The 26,539-nt window shown below is 46.5% G+C and overlaps 2 protein-coding genes across 7 annotated transcripts in view; both read left to right on the top strand.

Annotated features, from left to right (window-relative positions):
- Positions 1 to 14,626, top strand: part of FAM120A (family with sequence similarity 120 member A) — a 54,924-nt gene extending 40,298 nt beyond the window's left edge. For 3 of the 4 annotated variants that reach the window (XM_071755319.1, XM_071755318.1, XM_071755321.1), the window contains exons 13-18: positions 2,025 to 2,234; positions 3,280 to 3,463; positions 4,415 to 4,552; positions 5,988 to 6,129; positions 9,941 to 10,037; positions 12,720 to 14,626. In XM_071755319.1, the coding sequence (XP_071611420.1) occupies positions 2,025 to 2,234; positions 3,280 to 3,463; positions 4,415 to 4,552; positions 5,988 to 6,129; positions 9,941 to 10,037; positions 12,720 to 13,031 (1,083 nt within the window). In that variant the 3' untranslated portion in view covers positions 13,032 to 14,626. The remainder of the gene's footprint in view (positions 1 to 2,024; positions 2,235 to 3,279; positions 3,464 to 4,414; positions 4,553 to 5,987; positions 6,130 to 9,940; positions 10,038 to 12,719) is intronic. The other variant, XM_071755320.1, reaches the window with a different exon arrangement.
- Positions 14,627 to 23,818: 9,192 nt separating this feature from the next.
- PHF2 (PHD finger protein 2) overlaps positions 23,819 to 26,539 on the top strand; it is an 83,605-nt gene continuing 80,884 nt past the window's right edge. For all 3 annotated transcript variants that reach the window (XM_071755324.1, XM_071755325.1, XM_071755322.1), the window contains exon 1: positions 23,819 to 24,411. In XM_071755324.1, coding sequence (XP_071611425.1) covers positions 24,314 to 24,411 — 98 coding nt within the window. In that variant the 5' untranslated portion in view covers positions 23,819 to 24,313. The remainder of the gene's footprint in view (positions 24,412 to 26,539) is intronic.

The following is a 26,539-nucleotide window of genomic DNA, read 5'->3' as shown; positions in this document are numbered from 1 at the left end:
TACCAAAGAATCAGTGTCAGCTGCTCAAATAATAAAGAAGTGAATGAAATCCAACAGGAAGGAATGTATTTGCCCTTTCCCTTGCTGCTGAAAACAAGGTGAAAAAAGACAGGATGAAGACAGCTGTAGTGAACACCCGATGAGTTCGTGCAAGTTTTATTCAGCACTTAGGACTGGATTGCTGATGGATTGTAGGCCTGTTAGAGCCCTGAGAACACCAGTCTTAATACTCCTCGTGGTTGCTGATCCTTAAAAGCAGCTATAATGTAAATGCTGTCTGTAGGAGAATGATTCGGGTGTCTGCTGGAACTCCTTTTCAAGGTGTTAACTAGCAGCTCATTCTGGAAGCCCCCTGTGATTACTGGGCCTCTCAGAACCCCAGAGATTCTGGTCCAAAGAAGATGAGAGTCATCAGCATTACATGAAGAGCAGTACCTTGTCTTCAGGAAACCAGGTGGCCAAAGGAGTGAAGGGACCATGACTTAACCTGTGTGTTCAGAAGGAGTGTTGATAGCTTGTCTTGAGGTGATGAACACGGGACACAGCAGAGAGGCTTTGGAAGTCTTGTGAGGTTCAAGACATCTCTCCTGACCACAATCTCTCCTGAAGTTGAGGAATTGTATCTGTGGGTGTCAATGGAAATGCAAATGACAGTTTTGTAGGCAAGGCTGGATGCACCGAAGAACAGCCCTGGTATCAACCACTTGGTCTTCGGTGTCCATTTTCAACTCACAATAACTCACAATTTTAACTCACAATAAACAAATAGGATCTAGGAGTAGAGATTTTGGCAAAGCTATCTAAGAGTTACCAAAGTGTTGCCTCTATCTTAAGACTTGACACAAGAGGGGAAAACCCATTGTGAAAATTGCTGCTCTTAGACATCTAAGAAGGGAACTCCCAGAGAAAATACTTTTCCATTCCAGCACAAAGTGAAGGGCAGACACAAGGCAAGTGATAAAGAGCATACAATATATTTGTTTAATATAAATTGTTCTCCAAGTTTTAAATGATAAATGAAGAGTAATATGGGTAATTTCCAAAACGTGTTGGTTAATTTCATGCAATGTCTTCATATGAAGCAGCTGCTTCTCTTTTTGTTAAAGTCAGACAGAAAGAGCAGTTGAGTTTGAACCCAGCTGCAAATCTGCAAAACGTTCTGGATAGTCTTTTGGATCTTAAAGGTTGCTTATGCATGAGGAAGGTAATGTAGTTTAATTTTAAAATTTAATAACAAGGTCTTGGAAATATCCCCAAGAAAGGGCTGATATTTTCAGAAATACTTTAGAGAGCACTAATAGTGATATTTTCTTATGCCAAAGCTAAAGATATATTTGACATGAGCAAATTCTTTTTGCTTCTGCCATCAGCTATTATTCACTGTTTAATTCTACCTTTGTGATCTATCCTGCATCTGAAATAAAGAAGTAAACATTACTTCATTAATAAGAGATGCATTCTAACAGCAAAATCTTGGCTCAAGCTTATAGAAAATCCATTATGAAGGAGCTGGCAGGAAAATGTGGTACATGGGAATAAAAGCTACTAACACTGAGCTCATTCCTTAAACTTTCTACAAATTATCTCAGAAGCACAAGATTATTTGAAATAATTAAATTTTCTTCTGCTAATTTTCTGTGTGTCTTTAAAGCTTTCCCGTGCTGTAACATGCTTTAGTATTCTTTGAAAAACTCTCTACTTCATATTTATGAAGTGAATTCATATTTATGAAAGCGAATCTTGCATGATTTAGGCACCACATGCCACAAATTCAAGATGTGTATTTTACTTAAACTTCTTACTGACTTCTTGGTAAAGGATTGAGTTAAAACATTAAAATATTAGAAATAAGTTTCCTGTGCTTTGCTGTTGTGAAACCAGAGGGTTCAGCAGCTTTTGAAAATCACTGTTTCCCGGAGTTTTAAAAAAGCTGTACCTATTGAAATAACTTGGAATTACAGCTCCTCGTTTTCTTACTGAATTTTTAAGTTTTGGTTTTTTTTGTTTTGTTTTGTTTTTTACAGATTGAGAATCTTGATCCCCGGGGCATCCAGCTGTCTGCTTTATTTATGAGTGGGGTGGATATGGCGCTTTTTGCAAACGACGCTTGTGGGCAGCCAATTCCCTGGGAGCACTGCTGCCCGTGGATGTATTTTGATGGGAAATTATTCCAGACCAAGCTCATCAAAGCAAGCCGGGAGAAAGTTCCTCTCATTGACCTCTGTGATGGTCAGGTGTGTAGCTGCAGAGGTGGCACAGAGTTAGCAAGTGTGCCAGGTTTACAGAAGTGTTAGATGTGGTTGGGTTTGCAGTCATTTACTTCTCCTCTCATCTCTGTACTCTGAAGAGAAACACAAGGCTAATTGGTATTTTCTGGCTTTGCTCTCTTACTCTTGATTGAGGTGATCATTTTGGTAGATTTGGAAGAAGTCAACTGGCATAAATTGTAATTTAATTTTTCTCTCTCTCTGAAAACCAAAACTTGGAGGCACTTACGATGTAATGCACAACTGAGTGGAAAATTATCTCTGCTCATTTGTTGTTCATATTCTGTGTTTTTGGGTCAAGCTAGCAAGACTGTTGCAAAGGATGAAACTGTAGTGAAAGAATATTTGTGATTTCTAAGTTATTTTACAGACTGTGAAGTTATTCTTTTGCTGCTTACGCTGAAAATCTTTTCACATTTCTTACGATCATCATAAAATACAAATTAATTTGGCTTTTGTTGTATCCAAATAATGCCAAGTTACTATCTAACTTTAAAAACAGGATAAAAACCAACAGTTTACTGAATGGCAAAAAACTTTTTCTTTTTTTTTAACTTTATGGCAGGTGTAAAATTTTAACAGAACAGCTTATCTTTTCTATTTCTGACCCAAGAGACCCATCACAGATGAAATCTTGGTGATGGTGGTGGTCCCTCTTGGGCTTGCTAGCCTCCAGGCATGCTTTGTTTTGCAGTCTGGGTTTATAATGATTGTTGTATTAAAGTAAAAGGCTGCATTATATAGACACAGGTTTCTCAGTTCCTGTTTTGAAAACCCTTTTAAACTTTTAAACTTTTTCTGTGTTACTGACTTCTAAATTCTCTCAGTATTTAGATTCTCATCTCTCTACCAATACAGATTATTGTAATTTTGTAGCGAGCTTTTTGGAAGTCATTTGCCAGCAGTTATACTCTTCTGTTATTCTGCTTTCATTTTTTAATATGTTGTGTGAATTTTCTACAATTGAAGTTTGAATTTTAACATCTCTTTGTGACCTTCTCTTTACTCGTAGGCTGAGCAGGCAGCCAAGGTTGAAAAGATGCGTCAGAGCATCCTAGAAGGATTAAATTTCTCCAGGCAGAACCACCCTCTCCCTTTCCCACCTCCACCTGCCATGCCTTTCTATCCAGCTTCTATGTATCCTCGACACTTTGGGCCAGTCCCACCACCTCAGGGCAGGGGGAGAGGCTTTGCTGGTAAGTGATGGGGCAGCACCACAAAACACCTTAGTGTCAAGTGTTACCTGGTGTTCCACATTCCCAAAGCTGCACACATCAGGAGCTGTCTCTGCAGTTTCATAGGAAAAATACATAAAAGCAAGTGGTTGGCATGTGTTGTCACATGCCAGTCAGGGCATTTTGTTGTTACTTTTATTAGCCTAGCAATACAGAATGTGGTGTATTGCTGCATATTTGCACCAGGGGTTTTAGTAACTGTGCCAGATCAAAATATTTTTATCACTGTTGTATGAAATAGAAAAAAAGAGGAATGCATCAACACTGGATGATACGAAAAGGCTCTTATTTGCACTATACATGGCTTCAAAACATTAAGAATGTATAAATATTAAGAATGCTGAAATTAATAGACGCTGTTTCCCCGTCAGGGTTGAAGACAACCTTTCCTCTTCCACACCCCACTGTATTTTGCTACAGTTATTTAAGTGTTGGCACCCTTGACTGTAAATACTGTCACAGCCACTCCAGGCTGTTTGTAGGATTATTCCCTTTCTCAAAATCCCTACCAAGGTCCATAGGTGTGCTGATAACTGGACATTGGGAGCGAGACATTCTGGGGTGCCACAACTGGAGCCATCGGCGCTCGTTGCCAAAAAGTGGTTGCAAATCAATGCTCATTGTGCCTTAGAAGTCGGGATGCCTGTTTCCAGCTCAGGTTAAAGGCTGAGAGATGGATGAGAGACCCTGTGCTCACTGAGGGAGGCAGCAGGACACCCATGGCCAGGGTTCCCTTGGTGGTGCCTTGCTCCTGCCCAGCATCACCGGCCCACGTGCTGCCAGCCGGAGCTGGGCCCTTCCTGCGGACTCCTCCAGGGTGGAAGGAAGCAGCAGCCTCTCTGCTAGGGGCCTTCCCAGATGCCTGCCCCCTCACAGCTTTTCCCCTGTCTTTCTTTACCCTGGGTCTAACAGGAGTCTATGGCTTCGGAGGCCCTTATGGGGAAACAGTAGCCACAGGTGCTTACCGGGCCTTCCGGGTGGCGGCAGCGGCAGGACACTCCGGAGCCTTCTCTGGCAATGACAGCAACAGGACTAGCAAGTTTCAGGGCGGTAATTATACCCAAAACCCTTTTCTTAGAGCTTCTGGCAACAGCTTCCTTCACTTTACGGTGTGGTCTGAGGCTTTCCTCCTGCCTGCCAGTCTCCCTCTCTCCCTAACCATCTCAGCTCTCCCTCGCTGAGCCTGCTCTCTGCTCTGCTCCCCCCAGGTCCCCCCGCCAGCCTCTCACCCCTAGAAACCCCCTCCAAGCACAGGGGAGCCCTGAAACCTGATGAGACAGTCTGTCTCCTGTGCTTCAAAATGCCAGGGTGGAACCCGCCATCGGCTGGACTTGAATCTATTAACAGTTCTTTTCAAAAATTTGGGGGCAGTTGAGCTCTTTTTGGGAAAGTAACCCAAGACAGAACTGACCAACTTCAGTGTTACTGCCAACTCGTTCTCTGCTGGCATCAATGTTGGCTTGGACACAGGAGAGAGATTTACCAACCTACCTGTGTGCCCTCGCTGGTCCCCTCTACGAGGTAGGGCAGTGGAAACCTGTAACTCCAATCCTCTCTGGAGGGTAAAAAATAACCTTATATTTAGCTCTTCTTTCTGGCCTCTGAGCTTTCATCCTAAGAGCAAACATACCTCTAATGCTTCCTTGTGTGAATAACTTTGCCCCTGTGCATACAAAGCTGAAAGACTTGTACAGGGAAGTATGAGCTTTTTTGAATTTAATCTGTGATGTAGTTGTAGTGTATTAACCTTTGCAGACTAATGGTGGCTGCATAAATGCTGTGTTTTGTAATCCTCTCGGTGCTGATGGTCTTACAAGTAACATCTGGCTCAGTTGCACTTACCTAAGATTTCTTTAAACACACGTTATACCCCAGTGTTGATATTTAAGGGCAAAACACAGGTAGAAGGATAGGAACAACTTGAAGAGAAGATACATTCATATTTTAGAAAATTGCAATTTTAGCTGCTTTCTTGGCAGGGGAAGGGGATAAGCCTACCTCAACACCCAGATCAGTTTAAATGCTATATTTTTGTAGTGACTTAGTGTTAGTGGAGGTATTTCTGCCTAGTTATTTGTTAACATATAATCTGTATGTCTTAAACAGATATTTGGTGTTCACTAAGAAGTGCTTTTAAACCTGCAAAAAGTATTTTCATTAGGAATGTAGGTAAAAAACAATCTTCTTGTAAAATTTATTTCACTTCAGTTTCTTAATGCTTATCTGAAGTTACACATTTAGTTACTGAAACTGAAGTATTCACATAGGGTCATTTTTCTTTTCAGAATTTATATCTTCTTAGGAAAAAAAGGGTAGGAGGGAATTAGAGTATTCCTGAAAGACCACGAAATGAGAAACAGTCTCCCAGTATCAAGAGAGGAAACTGTATATGTGATAAAAGCTGGGCAAACCAGTTTTCCATTCATTTGGGACTTTCTTGTTAACAATTGTGAAGATCAAGATTTGGTTTTGCTTTTCTGTGCAGGAGTCCAACCTATTCCTTCTCAGGGAGGGAAACTTGAAATTGCCGGCACTGTAGTCGGCCATTGGGCTGGAAGCAGACGTGGACGAGGGGGCAGAGGGCCATTCCCTCTGCAGGTCGTGTCTGTGGGAGGACCAGCAAGAGGGTAAGTGCAGTCTCCTGGAATGGACTTCTCATATGTAATTTCATGACTGGGGAAAAAAGTAAAGCAGGGAAAAGGTGAAGCAGTTAAAAGTTGCGTACGATGCATTTTTAGGACACGTGGTAAATTGTACCCACTGAGTATTCAAGGAAAGCATTTACATTAATTTTAAGATGTGTTAAATCAGTTACTCAAATGAGCAGAAGTATTCTTATGCACAAATACAATTCTTACTCTGAATCTGATATATGGATGCACACACTCTGGTTTGTTTTGCATGAGGAAAATGACCTGGGGGCTTTCTGTTTCATGAAGTCAATAAATCTGTTGCACCCGATCAGCACTCAATTACTTTCTGTATCATAGTAGCACATTTATTAAGAAGTATGATAAAATTTTTAATAACTTCATTAAGTAATTCTTCTGTGAAGCAGAAAAAACCTGAAGGACATTTCTAGGTTTAACAGCTCTCTGCTACAGTCATGATGGGAGATGGGCTCAAAAGAATGTTAATTTCTTCAGCTCCTCATCTTTATTCCACTACAGCTGAAATTACAGGTGCATGGCATTTCTGAAAAATAAATGCTTTGTTACAAAAATATCTAGTCCTTCACCTTAATATTGTATTTTTTCCATAGGTTTAATTGTTCTGTGCCTTACAGAACTGTCTGTCATAATTAAGGTGGTACCTGTTACAGGAGACAGTCCCTTAGTAATTTCATTTTTATATTATGTTTGCCTTTAATTTATTAAAGGAATGGAGTAAAGTAGGTGTATCTGTACTGTTTTGAGCCAGGAAGTAGCATGAATTCCTCTCTATCCACTACTTTAATCAAATGTGCACCATAAAGCATAGTGCTAGAGTCAGTAGGAGCTGGTGGAGTGCCTGTCTTGTTGGACTAAGAGAGAACATGGTTGGATCTGAAGCCCTGGGAGTAGGGGGAGCAGAGGGAGAGGTGAGAACTGCTGGGGTGGAGATAAGTGAGAACAGCAGAAACAAAGATTTAACAGGTCAGCAGCAGAAAACATCACTGGGGCAAGAGCTGAGCTGATGCTCTGAGGAGAACAAATTGAGGTAGGAACATTTGATTCTCTAGAATCTCTAGAATGAGATTCAGTTGCCAAAACATAAGCATCTAGTGCTGGTTTGGATGCTTCAGACAGCTGACAGCTATCTGTACAGGCTAGTAGGGTCCCTGGGACACCTCTGCTTTTCCAGAGAAGCAGCTGGAGACCAGGGGAAGAAGCTGAGATGTGTGATGAGGCACTCTGGCTCCTTTGGGTATTTTAATCTGACTCCTCAGTTTCAGTTAACAAAATGACATTTTTCACCATTTAAATGAGGTCAGTGTGTGGCCAGTCACAAGGTGCTTTTCATGAGGAGGATCCATGAATCTGGCTTGCTGCAGAGCTTGTCACTTTAGTGCAGTGGCTGCAGCAGCTCCTGGAAAGGGTCTGGATAATTCAAAGAGTCACACTCAGGCTGCTGTGTGGCTGAGGCACCCTGAGCAAGGAGCTGGAGGCACCTTCAGGATCAGATCTGCTGTCCATTTGCACGTACCATCCACTTCCTTCACAGAACAGCAGTTTCTCCCTTTTCTGAAGAAGCAAATGCATTAATTTCTACAAAACCATCAGCAGCCAGGGCCTCATGCTGGCAAGTCCTGAGTTGAGAGCCCTCCTTGTCTGGAAGCAGTCAGGTCACTGAGAGGCTGGTACTGCCCCTGTACCTTTGAGACAAGGAGATGCTGTTCTGCACCAGTAGCTTTTGAGATAGGAGATAATATCTGACAAATATCTCACATGTTCTTTGTCAGAGGCACTGTCTTTGTGCAGCTGAAGGTTGGATGCAGAGAGCAAAGCTGTCAATGCCAGATCTTGCTGTCTCCATCAGATCATACAAAGGACACAGAGCTGTTGGAGCAAGTCCAGAGGAGGCCACAAAGATGACCTGAAGGCTGGAGAATCTGTGCTATGGAGGCAGGCTGGGAGAGTTGGGGGTGTTCAGCCTGGAGAAGAGAAGGCTCAGGGGAGACCTTAGAGCACCTTCCAGTGCCTGAAGGGGCTACATGAAAACTGGAGAGAGTTTTTTGACATGGGCAGGGAGTGACAGGACAAGGGTCAACAGTTTCAAACTGGAAGGTCCTAGGAAGAAATTTTTTAGTGTGAGGCTCCTGAGCCCCTGTCCCAGGCTGCCCAGAGAAGCTGTGGCTGACCCATCTCTGGAAGTGTTCAAGGCCAGTTTGGATGGGGCTTGGAGCACCCTGGGGGTGGGGGTTGGATCTTGATGATCTTTAAGGTCCCTTCCAAACCAAACTACTCCACAAGTCTATTATTAATGTTAAATTCTTTAGATGTAGAGTTACTAGAATTAGTCAGAGGTAAAACTCTTGCAGGAAGCTTAGCTGTTTGTTGTGTCAGTTGCTACCAAGATGAAAACCTATTAGGAATGTGCTGATAAGGTTGGTGGTGTCTGCAGGCAGTGTTGGCAGGTGCTGTGTCCAGCCCAAGAACACTGCTGGGAAACTGCACAGTGCATGGCTGCAATTCATCACCTGGGCCTGCACACTGCATCTTTTATCTCTTTCTGCAGAGGGGGATCACATCAGCCTTGTTGGCACCACTGTCTCATGATACCAATGCTTTTCTATTAGCTTTGATCCATCAATGTAATTAGCATAATTTTCTGTGTAGGTAAAATTTTACTCAGCTCCCTGAAGGGTCCACTTAAACCTTGTAAAAAAAAATGAGCAAATGGGATATATAAGCCCTTCAAAATCTTCTGGAAAGAATGCGGCCAGAGCTGCTAAAACATAAAACCCAGCTCTTTCCACTTTTTGTTCTTTTAAATCCCAGTATTTTATATCTTATTGCTCAATGTGAGAATTTGCAATGTCTGTGAAAAGACTGGGCACTGCACCACTGCAGTGGTGTTGCAACTCTTGTTTGTTGCCAGCAAAGAAATGGGGTAATTGCAGCTGCTGCAGCCCCTGTGCCAGCCCGGGGAGGATCAGTCTTCATGCTGGAACCACCCAGTGCTGGGCAGTGGGTTTGAAGGAAAAATAGAGCAATCATGTATTTCTAGTAGAGAAAACAAAAATAATTTTAGGTCAGAAATAGTCCCTGAGTTGAGTCTGTGCCATTGATGGCATTAAAATAGTTTTAGATGAGTGAAAGTTTGTTTTGATGTAATCCTTACTGAATAAAATCAAAAAGCCACCACCTGATGTGTCCTGGTTGGAAGCCTCATTTCAAAGTATCCAAACTCCATTACCACATTAGACATGGCTGGAGCCTCCTTTTTTCCCCTCGGGTTCTTAGATATTTCTTAAATAACCTCTCCCATCAAAACTGAAGCAATTTCATATTTTGCCTTCTTTTATCTGATTTCTGTGAAGATGTTCATCTATAGGAAATGTTACTAAATGGGAGGGATGGCCTTATAAATGGTTCAGATTGCTGGTGTATTTTTTTCAGGTGAAAGTATTTTCAGCTCTGTTTTTATAGCGCTGTAAGTTTTAAACTTTGGAAATGATTCTGCAAAACTTGAAGGTGCTGGTTTATTGTTCCTCTAGAAGTGAAGTACAGAAATAGTCATTGCTACAAACCCAAAAGGTCTGTTAGGTTCCTACACTTGAAAGCAGTAGAATCCTGTAATTCTGAGTTAGTTGTGCTGCTTCTTGAAGGAAGTGTAAATGTGAGTCACTTGAGAGCAGAGCTGGAAAAAAAAATCTTCAGGCAAAGTGAAATTTAAAGGATATCTAAACAAAGCTGACAAATGTTTTTCTTTCTTCCTTTTCCTTGAAACTTCCAGGCGTCCTAGAGGAGTTATTTCCACTCCAGTGATAAGAACTTTTGGAAGAGGCGGAAGGTACTATGGGAGAGGTTATAAAAGCCAGGGAGCAATTCAGGTAATAAAGCCATGTGCCTGACTTCAGAACACTCTAGTTTACAGGCTAGTATGGTGTGGACTTCCAGACCAGCTAACACTGACAAGCACAACTTTAAAAGATAGAAGTGTTTCTTACAGTGATCTTGCCTACGTGTTGAAGCTGTAAGCTGCACAGCCAGTGATGGATGACAGGCTAGTCTTGCATCTCAATTAAAAGCAAACTTTGATTATAAAGACAGATGTGGAAGAATGTGTTCTGATATGAAAAGCTGTGCCTACTCAGCTCTATCCAGCCGTGGGAGTAGAAGAGAATTTAGGAGACTGGGAGAAATACAAAGCTGAAACAAATTAGCCATTTGTGTTCACACCCCCACTCTTTCCCAGTTTTATTTCTGGGACCATAAAGAAAACTTCATAAAGAAAAATTAGCAGCAGTAGATGGCTCTTTGCTGCTGCATGGCTCCAAATTTACTCTAAACTTCTAGGAAAGAACAGATCAGTCTTTGCCCCCGTGAGCACAGAGTTTATTTTCATTGACAATATGTGAAGCATCTGGGATCATGGTTTTGTCTTTTCCATGAATCCTTTAAGTAGAGCTGAAGTAAACTGCTGTTTTGTATTAAATGCCCATTGCCTCAGTTATGTTTTCTTCCCTTTTCCATTGTTCTTGCTGCTGTACATTTTTGAACATTGATGCAAGTGCCAGTGGTAATGAAAAAGTGGGTGGTAAATAGGTGGAAAACTCACAATAAATGTATCATATGGTTCTGCAATTTGTCATGGAGACATTAGTGTGTAAGAGTAGGGGGCTGTTTGCAGGTGTCAAGACAGTAGGAGAAGGGATGTTTTCCAGTGGATAATGAAGCAACTACTAACTTCCAAGTTAAAACTGGCTGTGTTTAGGTGTAAAAATTCAAATTCTTTTCCTTGTTAAGTTCCTGTGTATACAGATGATATATGTCTACAAATGTACCTGTGTATGTCAAATCTCACAACTTTTACTTTAAATAGAAATCACTTTGTTAATTACATAGTATCTAATTTACAAGTACTTTAACCTGTGAAACAAAGCCCTGGGAGGGAGCTCCCAAATACTCTGAGCTTACTAGAGGTTTATGTATGTCAATGCAGCTCAAATAGCACCTGTAGGTGGATGATGCTGTCTCTTGACAGGCAGTCAGCAAGTTTGGGTATTCATATTTTTGTTAATGATCTGTAATTTGGATGGTAAATACGATCACAAGGATCATGGTCTAAAATTGTGCCTGTGATAAGGAGAGAGGGAAGGTGAATGGTGGCATTTGGATTTTACACTTGATCAGTCACTGTACCCCAGTGTATGGTCCTCTTACAGGAAAAGAAAAAAGGTGAATTAAATTCTAGAAAGGAGAACTTGGGAAACTTAAATGCCTAACAAGGAGATTCTGATGCCCAGGACACTGGCACCAGTGTCCTTGTCTGACATACAGATCCTGGGCAGTCAGGGGAAGAGTAGGGCCAGATCCAGGTGTGTATTTACACCAAAATCCTCCCTGCAGTGGCTTTACTGCTGCTCACTGGGAGGGATATGAACAACAGCTGGAGAACCTGACTGAAATAAGCCATTTGTATTTAACAAACATGAGACATGCCTATATTTTTCAAAAGATGAGACCTTTCACTCTGGAAAGAAACAAAAGCATGTATTTAACCTAAAACTTAACACTTGGTAAAGCCTGTGAAGAAGTACATTTAGACATGTGATCCATTGTCTGCATATGCCAGCCATATACCTATGCAATGTCACTGCAGTTCTGTGTGATTTTATGGAAAACAAGGTTTGTGAGCCTGATGCTAAAGAACAACAGTTCTTACTCACCTGCAGAATCTTTCAGCAATTCAGAAAAAGTGCTAACCATGCTGTTTCTAGTATGTCAAAATTAAGATTATTATACTATGAAACTGTTTGCTATTGTTTGGGGTGTATAAATGTCCATACCTTAAGTCATTTCTTAGTACTTGACTTTGTTAACAGCATGACAGATAAGAATGTTGCTTTTTAGCAACCCAACCTGCTGATTTCCTTTCCTTGTTTATAGCCTAATATGTTTCTGGAACGCTAAGATTCTTTGTTGCAGATACTTAAAAACTAAATATCCATTCTAATGCTGCATAAATCTGTTTTTTATTGCTATACTCAGTCTTGTAAGATTCTACTATATGCTTTTTGTATCAAGTCACTTTCCTAATCTCAGAAGCATATAGACTAGTACAGATACTATTGCATGGTACTTTTGCACTTCTTTAAAAATTGTCTGAAAAAGTTTTGGTTTGTATTTGAATAACATGTAATCATACCATTAAATTATAATGTCTATGAACCAAGAAGCAGAGTTAAGCTGTATATTGATTCTCAGTTTTGGTGTTCCCAGACATTTATGTAGTTCTTATGTTGTGAAATAACTGAAGCATCAAAGTTAGGGCCGTGTATCACAGGAGCATCAGAAGCTGTGGCTGGAAGGCACTCAGAAAGACCACAGACTCTTTCTCATCTGTGCTGTTTATTTTGTGTGCCACTTCTTATTTCAGCAGTTCATAGTCCTTGGGGTTTGCTTGTGATACTTCTGCACACTGCATGCTGCCTATTGATAGTGTCTTTGTAACAGACTGTAAATATATAGCAGTGGTTCTTCAGTAATTTTCTTCTTTTTTTAAAAAATAGGGCAAACCTCCTTATGCTGCTTCAGCAGAAGAAGTAGCCAAAGAACTTAAGTCAAAATCAGAGGAATCTAAATCCTCAATTGTGTCTTCAGATGGATCCCTGGCTGAAAATGGAGTTGTGAATGAGGAAAAACCAGCTTCCCAGATGAATGGGAATACAGGAGACATCAGGGCTTCCAATCAGTCTGAAAGTGCCTTGAGTAATGACTCTAAAATGTGCAATACAAATCCTCACTTAAATGCACTAAATGCAGACAGTGTTTGCCATAAAGATGATGCTCTTGAGGCCACTGTCTTAAAAAAAGAAGAGTAAACTTATTTTTTATAGAGGGTGAAGGATGTTGGGAAGGGTCAGGATTAGGAATATCTGGAGAGAAAGAGAGCCTACAGTTACGTACATTTTTTCCTTTCCGTAAGAGAAAAATGAGGACTTTGGAAATTCGGATCCCTCTTTGATGTCAGAGATTTAAACAACACATTTTTAGTTTTAACCAGTTGTAGTCAAAATGCTACAATAAAACAAAAAAGAAAGAGAATGAAGAGCATTTGACTCCCGCACTTAAAATGAAGTATACATAAAGTTTAAACTGGTTATGACAAAAGCTTGTAGTTTTGTTTTTTTGAAATATAAGGAAAACAAATTTTGGCAGTCTTTAAGTATATATAGCTTAAAATATAATTTTTAGTACTTGGCACCATATGTATGCCATTATATTTGATTTTGCATTACTGTGTCACAATAAAGCTTTCTTTAAGGCTTTGATTTCATGATTATGGGGGGAAAAAGGCACAACCACAGTTTTTTCTTTCTTAAATTTCATCACCGTTGATGTGGTTCTTTTGTGTTAAAATGTGCAAACTATCGAAACTAAAAATTATAGAGTAATATTGCAGTTCTGCTGATTTTAAATATACATCATACATACTTTACAAGCAAGTTAAATGGAGATAAACTTGAAATCATAGGAGATGCAAATGACCTTTCAAAATAAACACAATGTGTTCTGAAACTTTTTGTGACTAATACCATGCATCCGTGATCAATGAACTATGTGGTTTTGAATCAGACGTAGACCATTAGTACTACTATTTGAGCTAAACTTCTGCATGGTTCATAATTTTTAAAGTGTGTAGTTAATATTATGCATGTTATTGTCCTCTTTCTTCCATTCTTACAAGTACTGTGCCCATTTGCAAAACAAAAAGCTAATAATCAGTAATAGTCCTATAAAAGATGTTAACTATGTTTAGTCATTGACTGATCTTGCTCTAACCTTAAAATTTTGTGATTATTGACCTCTGTTGCATTTATTCTAAAACTTAAAAAAAAAAAATTATCTAGCCGTTTTGAATATCAACGTTACCCTGGTGTACTCATTGCTGTATGCATTATTGTTCTCTGTTGCTGTTTTATGCCTTCATATTAGCAAATATGAAATTCTGTGAAAAACAACAAAAAAAAAAAAAGCTTTGATCTTCAAAAAAAAAAAAAGTACCCCCCTTCTGTAGCAGGAAACAAATGGCTTGTTCTTGAGAACTTTCCCATCAAGAATTTAGTATAAGCAAATATACCTGTATCATTTTGATGTTTTTGTTAGTGTTTCCAAACTTAATGTACTTCAAAATCAGAATCATTTCTTTATATTCGTTTTCATATAATTCTCCTGATGCTCTTCATCACACATTAGTGATCAGAAATGAGGTGTAATTCCCCATTCCCTGCCCGCAAGAGCTAAGTAGGTATCTTAATGTAAGTTGAAGGGAGTTCTGCCCCAACTCATGGATTGTGCAAGAATGAACTACTGTTGGGTTTGATTGGTTGTAGATGGATTGTGGTGTGGTGTATTTGAAGGCTATTGAATGCAACTTACAGTGCTTAATAAAAATCTTTATTCTTTTAGTATAAAATACTGTATGCCTTTTTTGTCAAATATTTTTTTAATTAACACGATGTAAATAAAAGTTTTCCTATGCCCAAATCAAGTTACTGAGTTAGCAAACTCCATGATGTCCTGCCAAAAGAGGGAGAAGGAAAACAGCATTGGCGAGGCTGCTGCTGCCGGGGAGCCTCTGTTTGTTTGTCTTCCTTACTTTATGCAGCTGCTTCAGAGGTCCACCTTGGAATGGCCAGTAAAATGCAAATAGGACAGGTATTTACATGGGGGCCGTTATTTAAAGAAGAAAAGTAGCAGTCTTCAGTCTTACAGGATTTAAAATAGAAGGTGATTGACAGTGCCTGTATGTCAGCTCCTGGTAGCTGAGAATCTGTTGCTCCTTTATGTGGGAGCTCTATCCCCACCATGGATCATATTGACATAAGGTGAGGAGTTAAGAAATTTACACCTTGCTTGATGTCAGGAGAGTTTTTTTTTGTCTGGGCAGGCCCTATTGTCTGCTGCCTGTATGGGAATGTTTGCCTGTGGACTCGTTGGAAGCCCTGAGTGGGTTTGATGTGGTGCTGTGACTGCAGCAGAGGTGAGAAGGGCCCCACTGCCTTCTGTTCCATGGCCAAAGCCATCAGCTGTCCTCCCCTTCCCTGCTGCTGTCTGGGGGATCCTGATGCTGAAGCCTGGCAGGTTCCTGTCCCTTTCTGCCCTGTGGTTCTGTTGTTTGTCCCAGGTTAGAGCTTGGCAATTCTGGAAATGTTAACTGACCTCTTCTGGTGAAGGTTGAGGGTGGCATCCATTGTCCTCTTTCCCAGCAGCAGAGAGGATGTATCTCACTTTTCTAGCATCGCCTGCTCACTGGTATGGAAAAACAAATAGCAACAAAAAAAAGGAGCTGGGGAGACTTCAGCAGTGTGCCAGTGTGGTGGCTTCACTCCTTTCCTCAGTGTGACAATCCCAGAAGTTTCCATGGGCAGCCAGAGTGAGACAAGCTATCTGCAAAAAAAATCTGCTGAAAGTACAGCAGATTCATTTGTTGGCTCACATCTAAGGTGCATTTACTTTTCCCAGAAGTTACAGTGAAAAGGTTTGGCTTGCATGGTGTTGCTTTCCCTGGAGCACATGTTTTGTGGCCTGTTTAAACCCCTGCCTTTGCCCCAGGAAGCCAGAAACCCATCTCCTTGGGCAGAAACTACGTGGGGGTGGGAGGAGGATGAGCCTTGAGCTGTCAGTAGATGGTGTTGAAAGTAAAGTAGTGGTGTGGATGGCTTAGAGGCACCAGAGCTCCCTCATTCCCTCACTGGGAATGTTGGGGGCAAGCCCAGGACTGACACCACGTTTATTTTTTGCCCTCTGCAGTGGGAATGTGTGGTTTGGCTGTGAAGGATTTGGTGGGTGCTCTGCAGGGGGAACTGAGCCGTGTTCTGGCCCCCTCAGGGCTGCCTCTCGTCCCTCCTGGCTTGAGCAGCTTCCTGCAGGAAACAAGATGCACTGCTTAATTAATTCCGTTCTCTTCCAAAGGGTTAAACCGACTCTGGAACTGGGGATCCTAGAGATTGAGCAGGTGTTGCCTGGGCTTGCTTCTGACCATAGGGTAGGGATAGGATGGGACAGGATAGGATAGGATGGGATAGGATAGGATAGGATAGGATAGGATAGGATAGGATAGGATAGGATAGGATAGGATAGGATAGGATAGGACGGGACCTACAGCAATCAACTAATCCCACTGCAGGACCACTTCAAGGCTGACCAAAAAAATCACAGCATCTTTTTAAGGACGTTGCTTAAAAGCCCCTTGAACACTGAGAGGCTTAGGGCATGGACTCCGGGAAGCCTGCTGCAAGGTTTGAGCACCATCTCGTTAAAGATGCTTCCATATCGCCAGTTCCCCATCCCTAAGGCGGGAGTTAATGGGGAGAATGCGGCCGTTCCGGGGGGACGTGCGGCTGAGGGCAGAGCAGCTGCAGCATCCCTGCTGCTCCCGGCCTGGCCGCGCTGATCACTTATCGGAGTTGTTCACCCTAACAATGCTCTGTGTGCCGCAGTCAATCGCTTCGAGTGCCTTTTACACCCCATTTTCAGTGGCTCTTTAGGCGCGGGCAGGCGGGTCAGTTCTGACGGCTGAGCGGTGCCGGTGCCCAGCGCGGGCAGCTCTGACCGCTCGTCCTTCGGGGCTCCTGTACGTCCCAGTACCGCTTTGTGTTTGGGACGGAGGCGATCGAAGCGCCCTGCTGGAGAGTGAGTGAGCAGCCGAGAGGACGCCGAGGAACCGCCGCCACCATTTTATTTGCTGCGCCGGCGGCTGCGCCGTGAGGCGGGAGGCGGGAGGGCCGCGTCAGGGCCGGGGCCGCGCCGGCCTGAGGGAGCAGCCGCAGCCCTGCCCCCCGCCTCCCGCCTCCCCTGGCAGCTGCTGCCCGGGTGGGTTGCTCAGGGCCGGGCTTTCGGTGACGGGATCCGGTGTCCCTCAGGCGGGGGCGCGGGGGGGATCCCAGGGCCCGGTCACCGGTGTCGGGGCCGCTGTTCCCATGGCTCCTGTGCTGCGAGAGATGAAAAGTGAGCGGGTGCGTTTGTCTGCTTAAGAGCGTAATTATCCAGACCCGAGGCAGATTACAGCTCCCTTAGTGAAAGTCTGTATAATCCTTTTTATTGCGCCGAAAGCCCCATAAAACAACCGGATCCGAGCCCGCTGCTGCCGAAGCGCTGGGCAGAGCCCGGGGACACCCCCGGCAGCCGCTGCCCCCTCCTCCCGGGACGCCCCCGGTGCCCTGGGAGCCGGCAGGGTGGGAGCGGGATGGGTCCCAGTGTCCCACTGGTGTCCCCCAGGTACGTGAACCCCGTGGGTGGCAGCAGTTCCCGGGGGGACAACCTGAGGGGCTGGGGCTGTGCTAGAGGCACAGGGACCCCCACCCGCGGCCAACCCGACCCTCAGGGAGGGCTTTGCAGGATTTAGCCGCCCCCACGTCTAAGTGGGACTGCTACAAATTAATAAAGAGGCAGTTTTGCATTAATCACTCCCTGAAGTATTGTTGCTTAAAAGAAAATACATTGGCTTAAAGCTGCCTGGTAACTTTGATGAAGTGACAGCATCCACACGGAGTGTGTAATTCCTGGGAATTCTTGCTCCTCTCCGGGCACGGCCCCGAAGCTTTGTGCCTCTGGCTGCTCCCGCAATCGCCTCCTCCAAAGCTGGAGGGGCTGGGGGCTCTCCTGATGCTCCTCTGCTGCCCCAGCTTCTCCCATGCCTTGTCCTAGACCTTGACCTGCTGACCTTGCCATGCCCCGGTCCAGCACACAGCAGGAGCGGGGCACAGAGGATGTTCTGTGCCTCCCCGTCACTCAGTGTTCATTTAACACTGCATTCTGATGTCTAATGGCAGGCTCTCAGCAAACTGACAGCGAAAACTTACAAGCAATTTGAAACTCTCTTACTTGGTAAACTTCTGGCTTCATATAAAATGACCTTCTTGATCCCTAATAAAACACAGCTAGGAGAGGTGAAATAAATGTGAATTCAACTGACAGCAGTGGAGGAATCGTGTGCATCTTCCTCCTTTATGAAGTTTCAGACTAGAAAATGCCTCTGGTCCCCCTCAGACCATGCCATGTGAGAGGGGGAAGAAGGCAGCTCCCAGCACGTCAGTGTGCTTGGGTGAAAAGTAACAAAAATCAAGTCCAACTGCCAAGCTATGAAACCCTGTTTACAAATGTTTTAACTGTTTATGAAAAACATTCCACACAAGGCTCCGTGGTGGCCACATTTACTTGAGTAACAGTGAACAAAATCCTTTTTAAGCAGCATTTTTTGGAAGCTGCTGCCTGGCTTGGCAACCTGTGTAGGCTGGGGGGAGCCAGCAATGATGCTCCTGTCCCGGGCACTGTGCAGCAAGCCCTGCAGGAACCTGGAAGTTCTTCCCCCTGACCATCCCCTCCTCCCCAAAATGTGGCAACCAAGTTGTGATTTCTGCACACTGCAACTGGATCTTCTTCATTGAGCTTTTCTGCTTCTGCATCTCAGCCCTTTTACTGGGTCAGTGTTCTGATGGCAGGGAGGAGCAAACAGCTGACCTCACTCCAATAACCAACCCCAACAAAGGGTTATTAAAGCACATTTTAATAAATATTAATATATTTCCCCCCTCTTTCTGCTTTTTGATTCTTATTATCTGCAGAGCTGCCTGGGGATTTTGCCCTGGGTTTAAGTCTGCATTGGCACTGCTGTGTTTGGGAGGTTGTTCCAGGGGACTCAGCTGTGATCTGGGGGTCTCAGGCATGGCCTGGGGGTCTCAGGCAGGGTTTGGGGGGCTCAGGCATGGTTTGGGGGGCTCAGATGTGCCCTGCAGCAGTAGGAGCAAGGCCCTCTAGGAAAGGAGCAGTGGGATGGCCCTTGCTCCTCCCCACAGATAAGTTTCAAGGGGGGTTTCCAGCTCCAGAGCCCCCCTTGCTGCCTGTAAGCCTGAGCACTCCAGTGGTGGAGGTCCTTGTGGTTTGCCAGGGGTTGTTGTATCTGCTAATCTGGATTTACTGCTGTTGTGTGCTGCCTAAATTGGCCGTTGCCATAGAAAACAGGAGAGTTCAGCCCAGTTGAACAAGGACTTACAGAAGAGGCAATAACTGGAGTGGCATGAGATGGATCTGCTGGAACATCACGTCTTGGGGGCTTTATTTTCTTAACGTAAATGGAAGTGAACAGTGGTGCTTCAGACTTTCCATTTGCAGGAGAGCCTGCAGAGAGCTGCTGAGCCCAACCTGACCCAACCCGACCCAACCCGAACCAGCTCCATGGGGAGGAGCTGGTGGTGGCAGCAGCGAGTCAGGAGAGGAGAACATAGACTCAGCTTCCCTTTTTACCTTTTGTTGTTGTTGTTCTGCCCCACAACTTCTATCAGAACACTTCCTAAGCACCAGGGATCTTCTGCTGTGCATGAAGCAACCTGGTCCAGTGCGGGTGTTGCCCTTGTTGGATCTAGATGACCTTTAAGGTTCCTTGCAACCCAAACCATTCTGTGATTCTGTGAGATTCAGACACTGGGCAAATCACAGAGTCAGAGAATTGGTGTGGAGAGAACTCGATGGGTATTACACTCATCCTCATCACAGAAGTGGTGTGGAAGGACGTGGGTTGGTGGTAGCTTTGGCAGTGCTGGACTGGATGATCTTAAAGGTCTTTTCCAACCAAAACAATTCTGTGATTCTACAATTCTAAATAATTCTAGAAACGTGATGACCAAGATGTATCATGAATGAACGATGAGCCTACCAGCAGAGAGGGGACTCCTGGCCTGACAACCCCACCAGCAGCTCTTGTGCCTGGGTGCAGTCACTGACCCTGCTGCCAGCACCTCCCCGGGGACATGGCACAGCACCACAGGCAGGCTGCTCTACATCTGTTGGGATATTACAACTGATTTACCTTAAAAATAGAAATAATAAAAAATTATATATCTGAAAATATAAAATTATGTAAGAGAAACTGATAAATGTTTATGGACACCTGGAAGGATGGTAAACATTCAGATTTTGTCTGTTTACTCTGTGGAGATTCTGGCAACCCCCAGTAAATACCAGATTTTAGTCAGGATGACACTGATGGACAGGGCTGAGATGGTGGGTCATGTAAGGTTGCACAGCAAAGCACCAGGTGAGTGAGAAGGTGCACACATGGCCTGATATATTGACACTGCATTAGAAGTTTTGAATACAAAAGAAATTCTTTAAAATAATTTGCTACATGAAAGGCCCTTTTAAGCCAGTCTCCTTTTATGACTTAAACCATTTAAAATTAAAAATACTGTTTAAATCCTCAGATGCTTTGCTTCAAACTACATTACTCTCATCTCATTTCTCCTCCTGGTTTGGGGTTTGGGTTTATTTGGGTTTTGTTCCAGCATTTGAATTACCCCTCCTGTGTGTTTATTGTAGGTCAGCCATGGGCTGGTGGGTGCTGCTTGCCAACCAAAAAAGGACCCCAACAGGAGACAGAACCAGCTACTGCAACAGGGAAATCTGGCATCAGAGGAAAACTGGAAGCTGTCATCTGCTCACCCCTCTCTTGCTGCAGCTCAGCAATCCCTGATCTTTCAAGGCTGGTTTCACAGATCACTTCTTTGCAAACATTTACCTAGATATGGTGAAAAATAAAAAAGATAACTTGGTTTGCTTCTCTACAGTAGCATGGAAATAATGATGGGGACAGCGTGCCTAAAGCTACAGGCATCATAAAATGGAAAGGCCCTGAATATACCACCACAGAGGAAACCTATAGGAAGAGCAACATAAAATAGTGAGAAAAAGTGAGAAGCTCAAAAAATTATAGCAATTTTTGACTCTGTGCTGATGACCAAGCCTGAGTCTTTCTGAGCAGCACAGCAGTCACTGTTTAGGGTAGAGGAGCAAATGGAGACTCCTCTGAAGTGCCTGTTCCAGGATGTCACCATCACTGAGACTTCTGCTCCAGAGTGATTTAAATCCTCCTGAAAAATCCCAACCTCTCACATCAGCTCCAGGACAGCAGCAGCTCTCAGCAGCCCCTGGCCTCCAAGCACTGTGCCAGCAGTGCAGGACATCCAAGCTGCTCTCCACCCACCAGGGCTGGCACCACCATGCAGGTATTTTCTGGCTATCATTTTGCACCTACACAGCTGACTTTTTTTTTTCCTCTTGGTTTAAAAACTCACTTCAGAATTTCAAAATGTTAACTCAGTGATCAAATTATGTTTTGCTGAAGCATCTCAGCTTAGCTCCACCTCCACTCCTCCCTGCCTGAGAGCAGCCAAGCACCCTCCTTGCTTGGCTTCTAGATTGGCATACTCATGGAAAAGTCAGGAAAATGACACAGCCTCACCAATTACTTTCTTTATCTGCTAATCCCTGGCAAGATGATTAGTAAGGTGTCCAAGTTGCCAGAACAGAGCCACCAAGTCTCCCATAAGTTGTTTCCATGCAGTATCAGCAATGTCAGCTCTAGCAGGCTCCAGCACAACTTAAAATACTGCAACTTTGCAGAAGAATGAAAAATCCTGGCCCTGGAAGCAGAGCTCTGCTGCTGGACATCACCCATCAGCCCAGAGCAGTGCAGGAGAGCTGAGGAGGCTCAGAGGGCAGAGGAGTGTCTGGCTACACCCTGGCAGGGGTCATCTGCCCTTTGTTGTGGCCACCAAAATCCCAGTGGTATTAAGAGGGTTTAGCTCAGAGGAGACATGCTGACACTAGAATTTGGGGCGGTGCTTTGGAAACAGGGCTGTTTTCATGGAGATCCCCATGGGACTAGAGGGAAGGCTATAAGGATATAATTTTTCACAACTTGTAGGGGCTTGGTGTGAATAAAGGCCAAAAAACAGCTGGGCACAGAGTATGGTGTGATGAACTGCCATGCTTGCAAGTGATCCTGTGCTCTTTGAAATGAAAATACTGGGTTATGGTAGGAATAAGGCAGTCCAGCAAGTGTTGTGGCTGCACAGAGGCATGAAGCCCCATTTCTGTGTGACTGTCCCATCAGAAAGGGTTTCAAAAGGGCTGAATGCTGTGTTGAAACCCACCCTGCAGAGTGGAGAGGTGCTGGCAGATGCTGTGCCATTCTCACACTGGTTTCCCAGCCTTTCCTCACTCCCTAGTCTAGTTCTTCTACTTTCTGGCTTGAGCTCCAAGCAATTAAAATTATAGGAGATCAACCTAAACTTAAAAGAGGCCTTTTTCAAGGACAGGCACTCACGCTGCTCAGTGCCATGAGGAAAACAGGCCCCTTGGTGTGTCTCCAGACGTTCAAAACATGTAATTCAAAGCAACTGAGTCACGATTTAAAAGGCAGCCCTATAATCTTCCCCCTGCATTACCACACCTTCAGCTATGTCAGACATCTTGTCACACTCCCATAAACATCCCCGCTGGACCCGAGCGTGCCACTGCTGATGCAAGGTAGCTCTGCACGAATCCCAGATAGAAGTCATCTCTCTGGCATGTAAATTCAGCAGGCAAGGCAAGCAGTTCTGACAGTCCCTCTTTCAGCTGCCTCAAACAGGTTCTGCTCGTCCCAGCAGTGGCCTTCGCACCATAGCAAAACCTACAAAGGAAGGTCTTTGCCTCCCTGACTGTCCCTTGTCCTCCACAGGTGATTTCTGCAAGTTTTTGCCAACTGATGAAGAAAAGGTAGAGAAATGTCAGTTTTCCCTTTTTCGCTCTAAGGTAAATAGAACGTGTTTTCCACTCTCTAGTGGGATGGATTCGAGATTCTGACTCCATCATAGTGGGAATTAAAATCACATCTCTTTTTGAGTACTTTGCAGAAAGCTCTCACCCTTCTCAGGGCAGTGTGCCAGCAGCAGCTGTTGGACACGCTCAGGACACAAATCCCCTCAAAGTGCCCCAAAGTGCAATCGTCTGAACCACCTTCAGAGTCTTGGCATCGAGAGAGAGTGAGGTCCTTCACCCTCAAGCTCGTTTCAAACTCCAGGCTTCCTTTTGCCTCCATTGTCGACCCATCTGTGCTGTCAGTGGGTAGGTGCAGGTTTGGGCCATGTGGGTGTTTTGTGCCCAAGTGTCCCTCCACAGCATCCATTCAGCACCCTCATGCTTGGGTTTGGTTCTTCAGGGGCACAAAGTGTTAATTTTCATCTCTTTGGTGTAGCTGACAACAGGCTGACACAGGCACAGGGGGGTAACTTTAAAAATAGTAATAATATAATTCTACCAACTAAAAAAAAGGTATTTTTTTCCCCTTTCTTTAAATATAAATCAGCACCTGTGCAGGTGTTCAGAGAGCCTCACCTGCCCTCAACCCTCCGGCACCAGCCCACCGAGGAAGATTCCTGCCGGCCGGGCAGCATCATACTCACAGCGACTTTCCCGCCAGCTGTGTCTCCTCATGGAAAGAATTTTTTTGTGTTTCTCTCCCGCTGACACCCCCCCAGCATCACCCCGCGCTCTCCCTGCCTGGAGACGGGGTGCGGGCAGCTCTCCCCCCGCGACCCCCGGCCGGTCCCCCCGCTGCCAGACCCCCCCATCACCCCAGCGAAGGTGGGGATGCAGAGCCCCGCCTGGCTCGTTTTCTTTAAAAAAACTCCCTCCTGACAGCCAGGAGATAAAAAAAACACCTCCACCCATCCCCGAGCCCCCCGCCGGCCGCGCTCGCCCTCCCCGCCGGCCGCCCCTGCCCCTGCCCCAGCCCCAGCCCCGGCAGAGGAAATATTGCGATGTTGGAAGCTGACGTAAGGACATTACAAGGAAAGGGCTACATTTCGGAGTGTTTATGAAAAGCCTCGGTACTGTACTGTCACCAGGGGGCACGCAATAGAATGCATTTCGCCAAACATTTTGAATAATAATCATTTAACAACAACAACAAAAAAAAGCCCCAGTCCGGTCGGCGCTCGCAGAGCCGGAGGAACCATGCAGCCAAACTTTGGGAAGCCCTTTATTATTTTTCTGACATTGCTCGCCCGCCCTTGAGGAGCTGTAATTGCATTATCTGATTTTTTTTTTTTTCTTTTTCCTTTTTTTTTTTTTTTTTTTTTTTCTCCCCTTCCCCCCCCCCTTCGTCTTTTTCTCCCCCTCTCCCCCACCCCGTCTCCTCGACACCGCGGATCCGCCGGCGCTGGCAGGAGCCGCAGCCGGAGGCAGCGGGCGAGGCGCTGCCGCCAGCCCCGCTCCGCTCGCCCCGCTCCGCTCCGCTCCGCTCCCGCGGGCGCCCAGCCGTGTTTTGAAGGGAGCTAACATGGCGACGGTGCCCGTCTATTGCATCTGTAGGCTGCCCTACGACGTAACCCGCTTCATGATCGAGTGCGATGCCTGCAAGGACTGGTTTCACGGCAGGTAACACAAAGAGCTCGGGCCTTTCCCCCCCTTTGGACGCGGTCCCGCCGCCTTTCGCCGCCGTTTCTCCGCCGGGCGCTGCCGGAGCCGCCGCCGTGTGCAGTTTTCCAAGAGGCCTTTTTGGAGAGGAGGAGGAGGAGGAGCCACTCTGCCCCCGTCTCTCGCTCGCTCTCTCCCCGTTGTATTTTTTTTTTGTCTGTGTGTGTGTGTTTTGTTTTGTAAATTTCGCTGGATTCCCCGCACAAAGCCCCCCCGCCCCCCCCGCCGCCCCGCTCCTTCCTCATCCCCGGGGCTCCGGTGTCACCGGGCTGGGGGGGCCATTGTGCTTTCCTCGGGGAGGGGACGGCTGCCGCGGTCGGCGGGGAGATGGCAGCGCGGCGGCGGGCGGCGAGCTCCTGCGGCCGGGATCTCCTGTGTCCCGCGCCGCCCTCCCCTCGCCCCCACACCGCTCCTCTTCCCTCACGGAGACGGGGCCCGGGGCGGCGGGGGCCTCGGCCGCGGCACAGCCCGGGGGGCCGGAGCGGGCGGGAGGGGGGGAGCGGAGGGCCGCGGCGGCAGAAGACGGGGGCTCGGCCGCCGTGTCAGCGGCGCTAACGGCGCCTGGCGCGGCGGGCCGGGCCGGACTCCGGGCCGGGGGGGGGTGAGGGGGGGAATTCCGGGCACCCCCTGCCCCGTCCTCCGCGGCTTCCCGGGTCGGCTACGCGGGGAGGAGCGGGGGTCTGGGGGGGCATCCCGGGTGTTTCCCGGCTGACAGGGCTCCCATCGCCGCGCCAGCCCTGCGGCTTAACCCTTGGCGGGGCGGGCGGAGGGCTGAGGGGAGCGTGGCGGGGCCCAGCTCGGCGGCGGGCGGGCGAGGGGAAGCCCCGGGAGCCGGGCGGGGCGGGAGAGCGCCTGCCCTGAGGCGGGGGGTGTGTGGGGTGTGTGGGGGGGAAGCCCCCGCTGTCCCAGAGCCCGCCCATAGCCCGGGCACGGCACCCCCGCTCCGCGGGGACCTCCGGCGTCTCCCCGGCGGCCCGGGCAGGGGGCGGCCGCACCGACCACCGCCACCTCCACCGCCCCGGGGCCGGCCCTGACCCCCCCCACCCCTCAGCCCGGGGACGGGGCCTGCTGTAGCGGCCGCGGCCGCCGGGAGGGGGGAAGAGGCGGGGAAGCCGGAGCAGGGCGGGCCGGGGCGGAGGGCTCCTCTTTTAGGCTCGTTTCTCCCCAGAGCGCCCTCACGAAGCGGCGGTGCGGCAGACAATGGGAGGGTGGCCGCGGCGGAGTTGAGGCTGCCGGGCGCAAGTTCGGGAGCACGTAGGATTATTTCCCTCCCCTGGGAGAAGTGGGGAAGTTAGTGACTGGAAAGCTGGAAACGTTCAGGTTCCCAGAATGACCCCAGAAGTGTCTCCTCAGCATCCTCCCGCCGGCAGGCAGCGGGTCCCGGGAAGGTGGTCCCGAGCGGGTCGGCGGTGGCTGCTCCCGGCCGGGGCAGCGGTGCCGGAGCAGCGGGCAGCGGGGGAGAGCCCCGGAGCGAACCCCCAAACCGGTACCGCTCCCGCGGGCCGGGGCGCTCGGGAGGTGGTACCGGGGGTCACCCACCGGGCCGGGGGAGGAGGAGGAGGAGACGGAGGAGGAGGGCAGCCGTGCCGGCGGGTGTTCTTGCATTGGGTGTTAGGGAGGAGGAGGATGGTGTGCTAGTGGTTTTGCAGACATTCTACGTGAGTGATAAAAGAGTTAAAAAAAAAAAGTGAAATTAAAATCCGGTAAATTACCTGGATGATCGCTTTTTCTGACAGGTATTCAGCGAGGTTAAACTGTACCTCTTTCCTTTTCACCAGCTCCGGTAATTGCCACAAATTTAGGCTGAGGAGGTGAAGGCGAGGGCACTGCTGCCCTTCACAGAGCCCCGAGTAGGCCCTGGATCTTCCCCAAAACTGCCCCTGCACGCCAAACCTGATAAACAAACTTCTCGGTGGCATCAGGGGTGCTGGGCCACTGTTGATTTAAGGGCTTTGTTAGAATCAGAATTCTGAAATAAGTATCTCTGGTGCCAGTGGTGCTGGGGTGGTTCTGGATGGGAGCTTGAAGGATTTGCAGTGGCCAGAAGGTTGTTGAGACTTGGGCACCGATGATGAGCTGAGGCTGGAGG

This window comes from Heliangelus exortis, chromosome 12 (assembly GCF_036169615.1).
Source record: "Heliangelus exortis chromosome 12, bHelExo1.hap1, whole genome shotgun sequence".
NCBI lineage: Eukaryota > Metazoa > Chordata > Aves > Apodiformes > Trochilidae > Heliangelus > Heliangelus exortis.
This window is presented reverse-complemented; position numbering and strand designations above follow the sequence as displayed.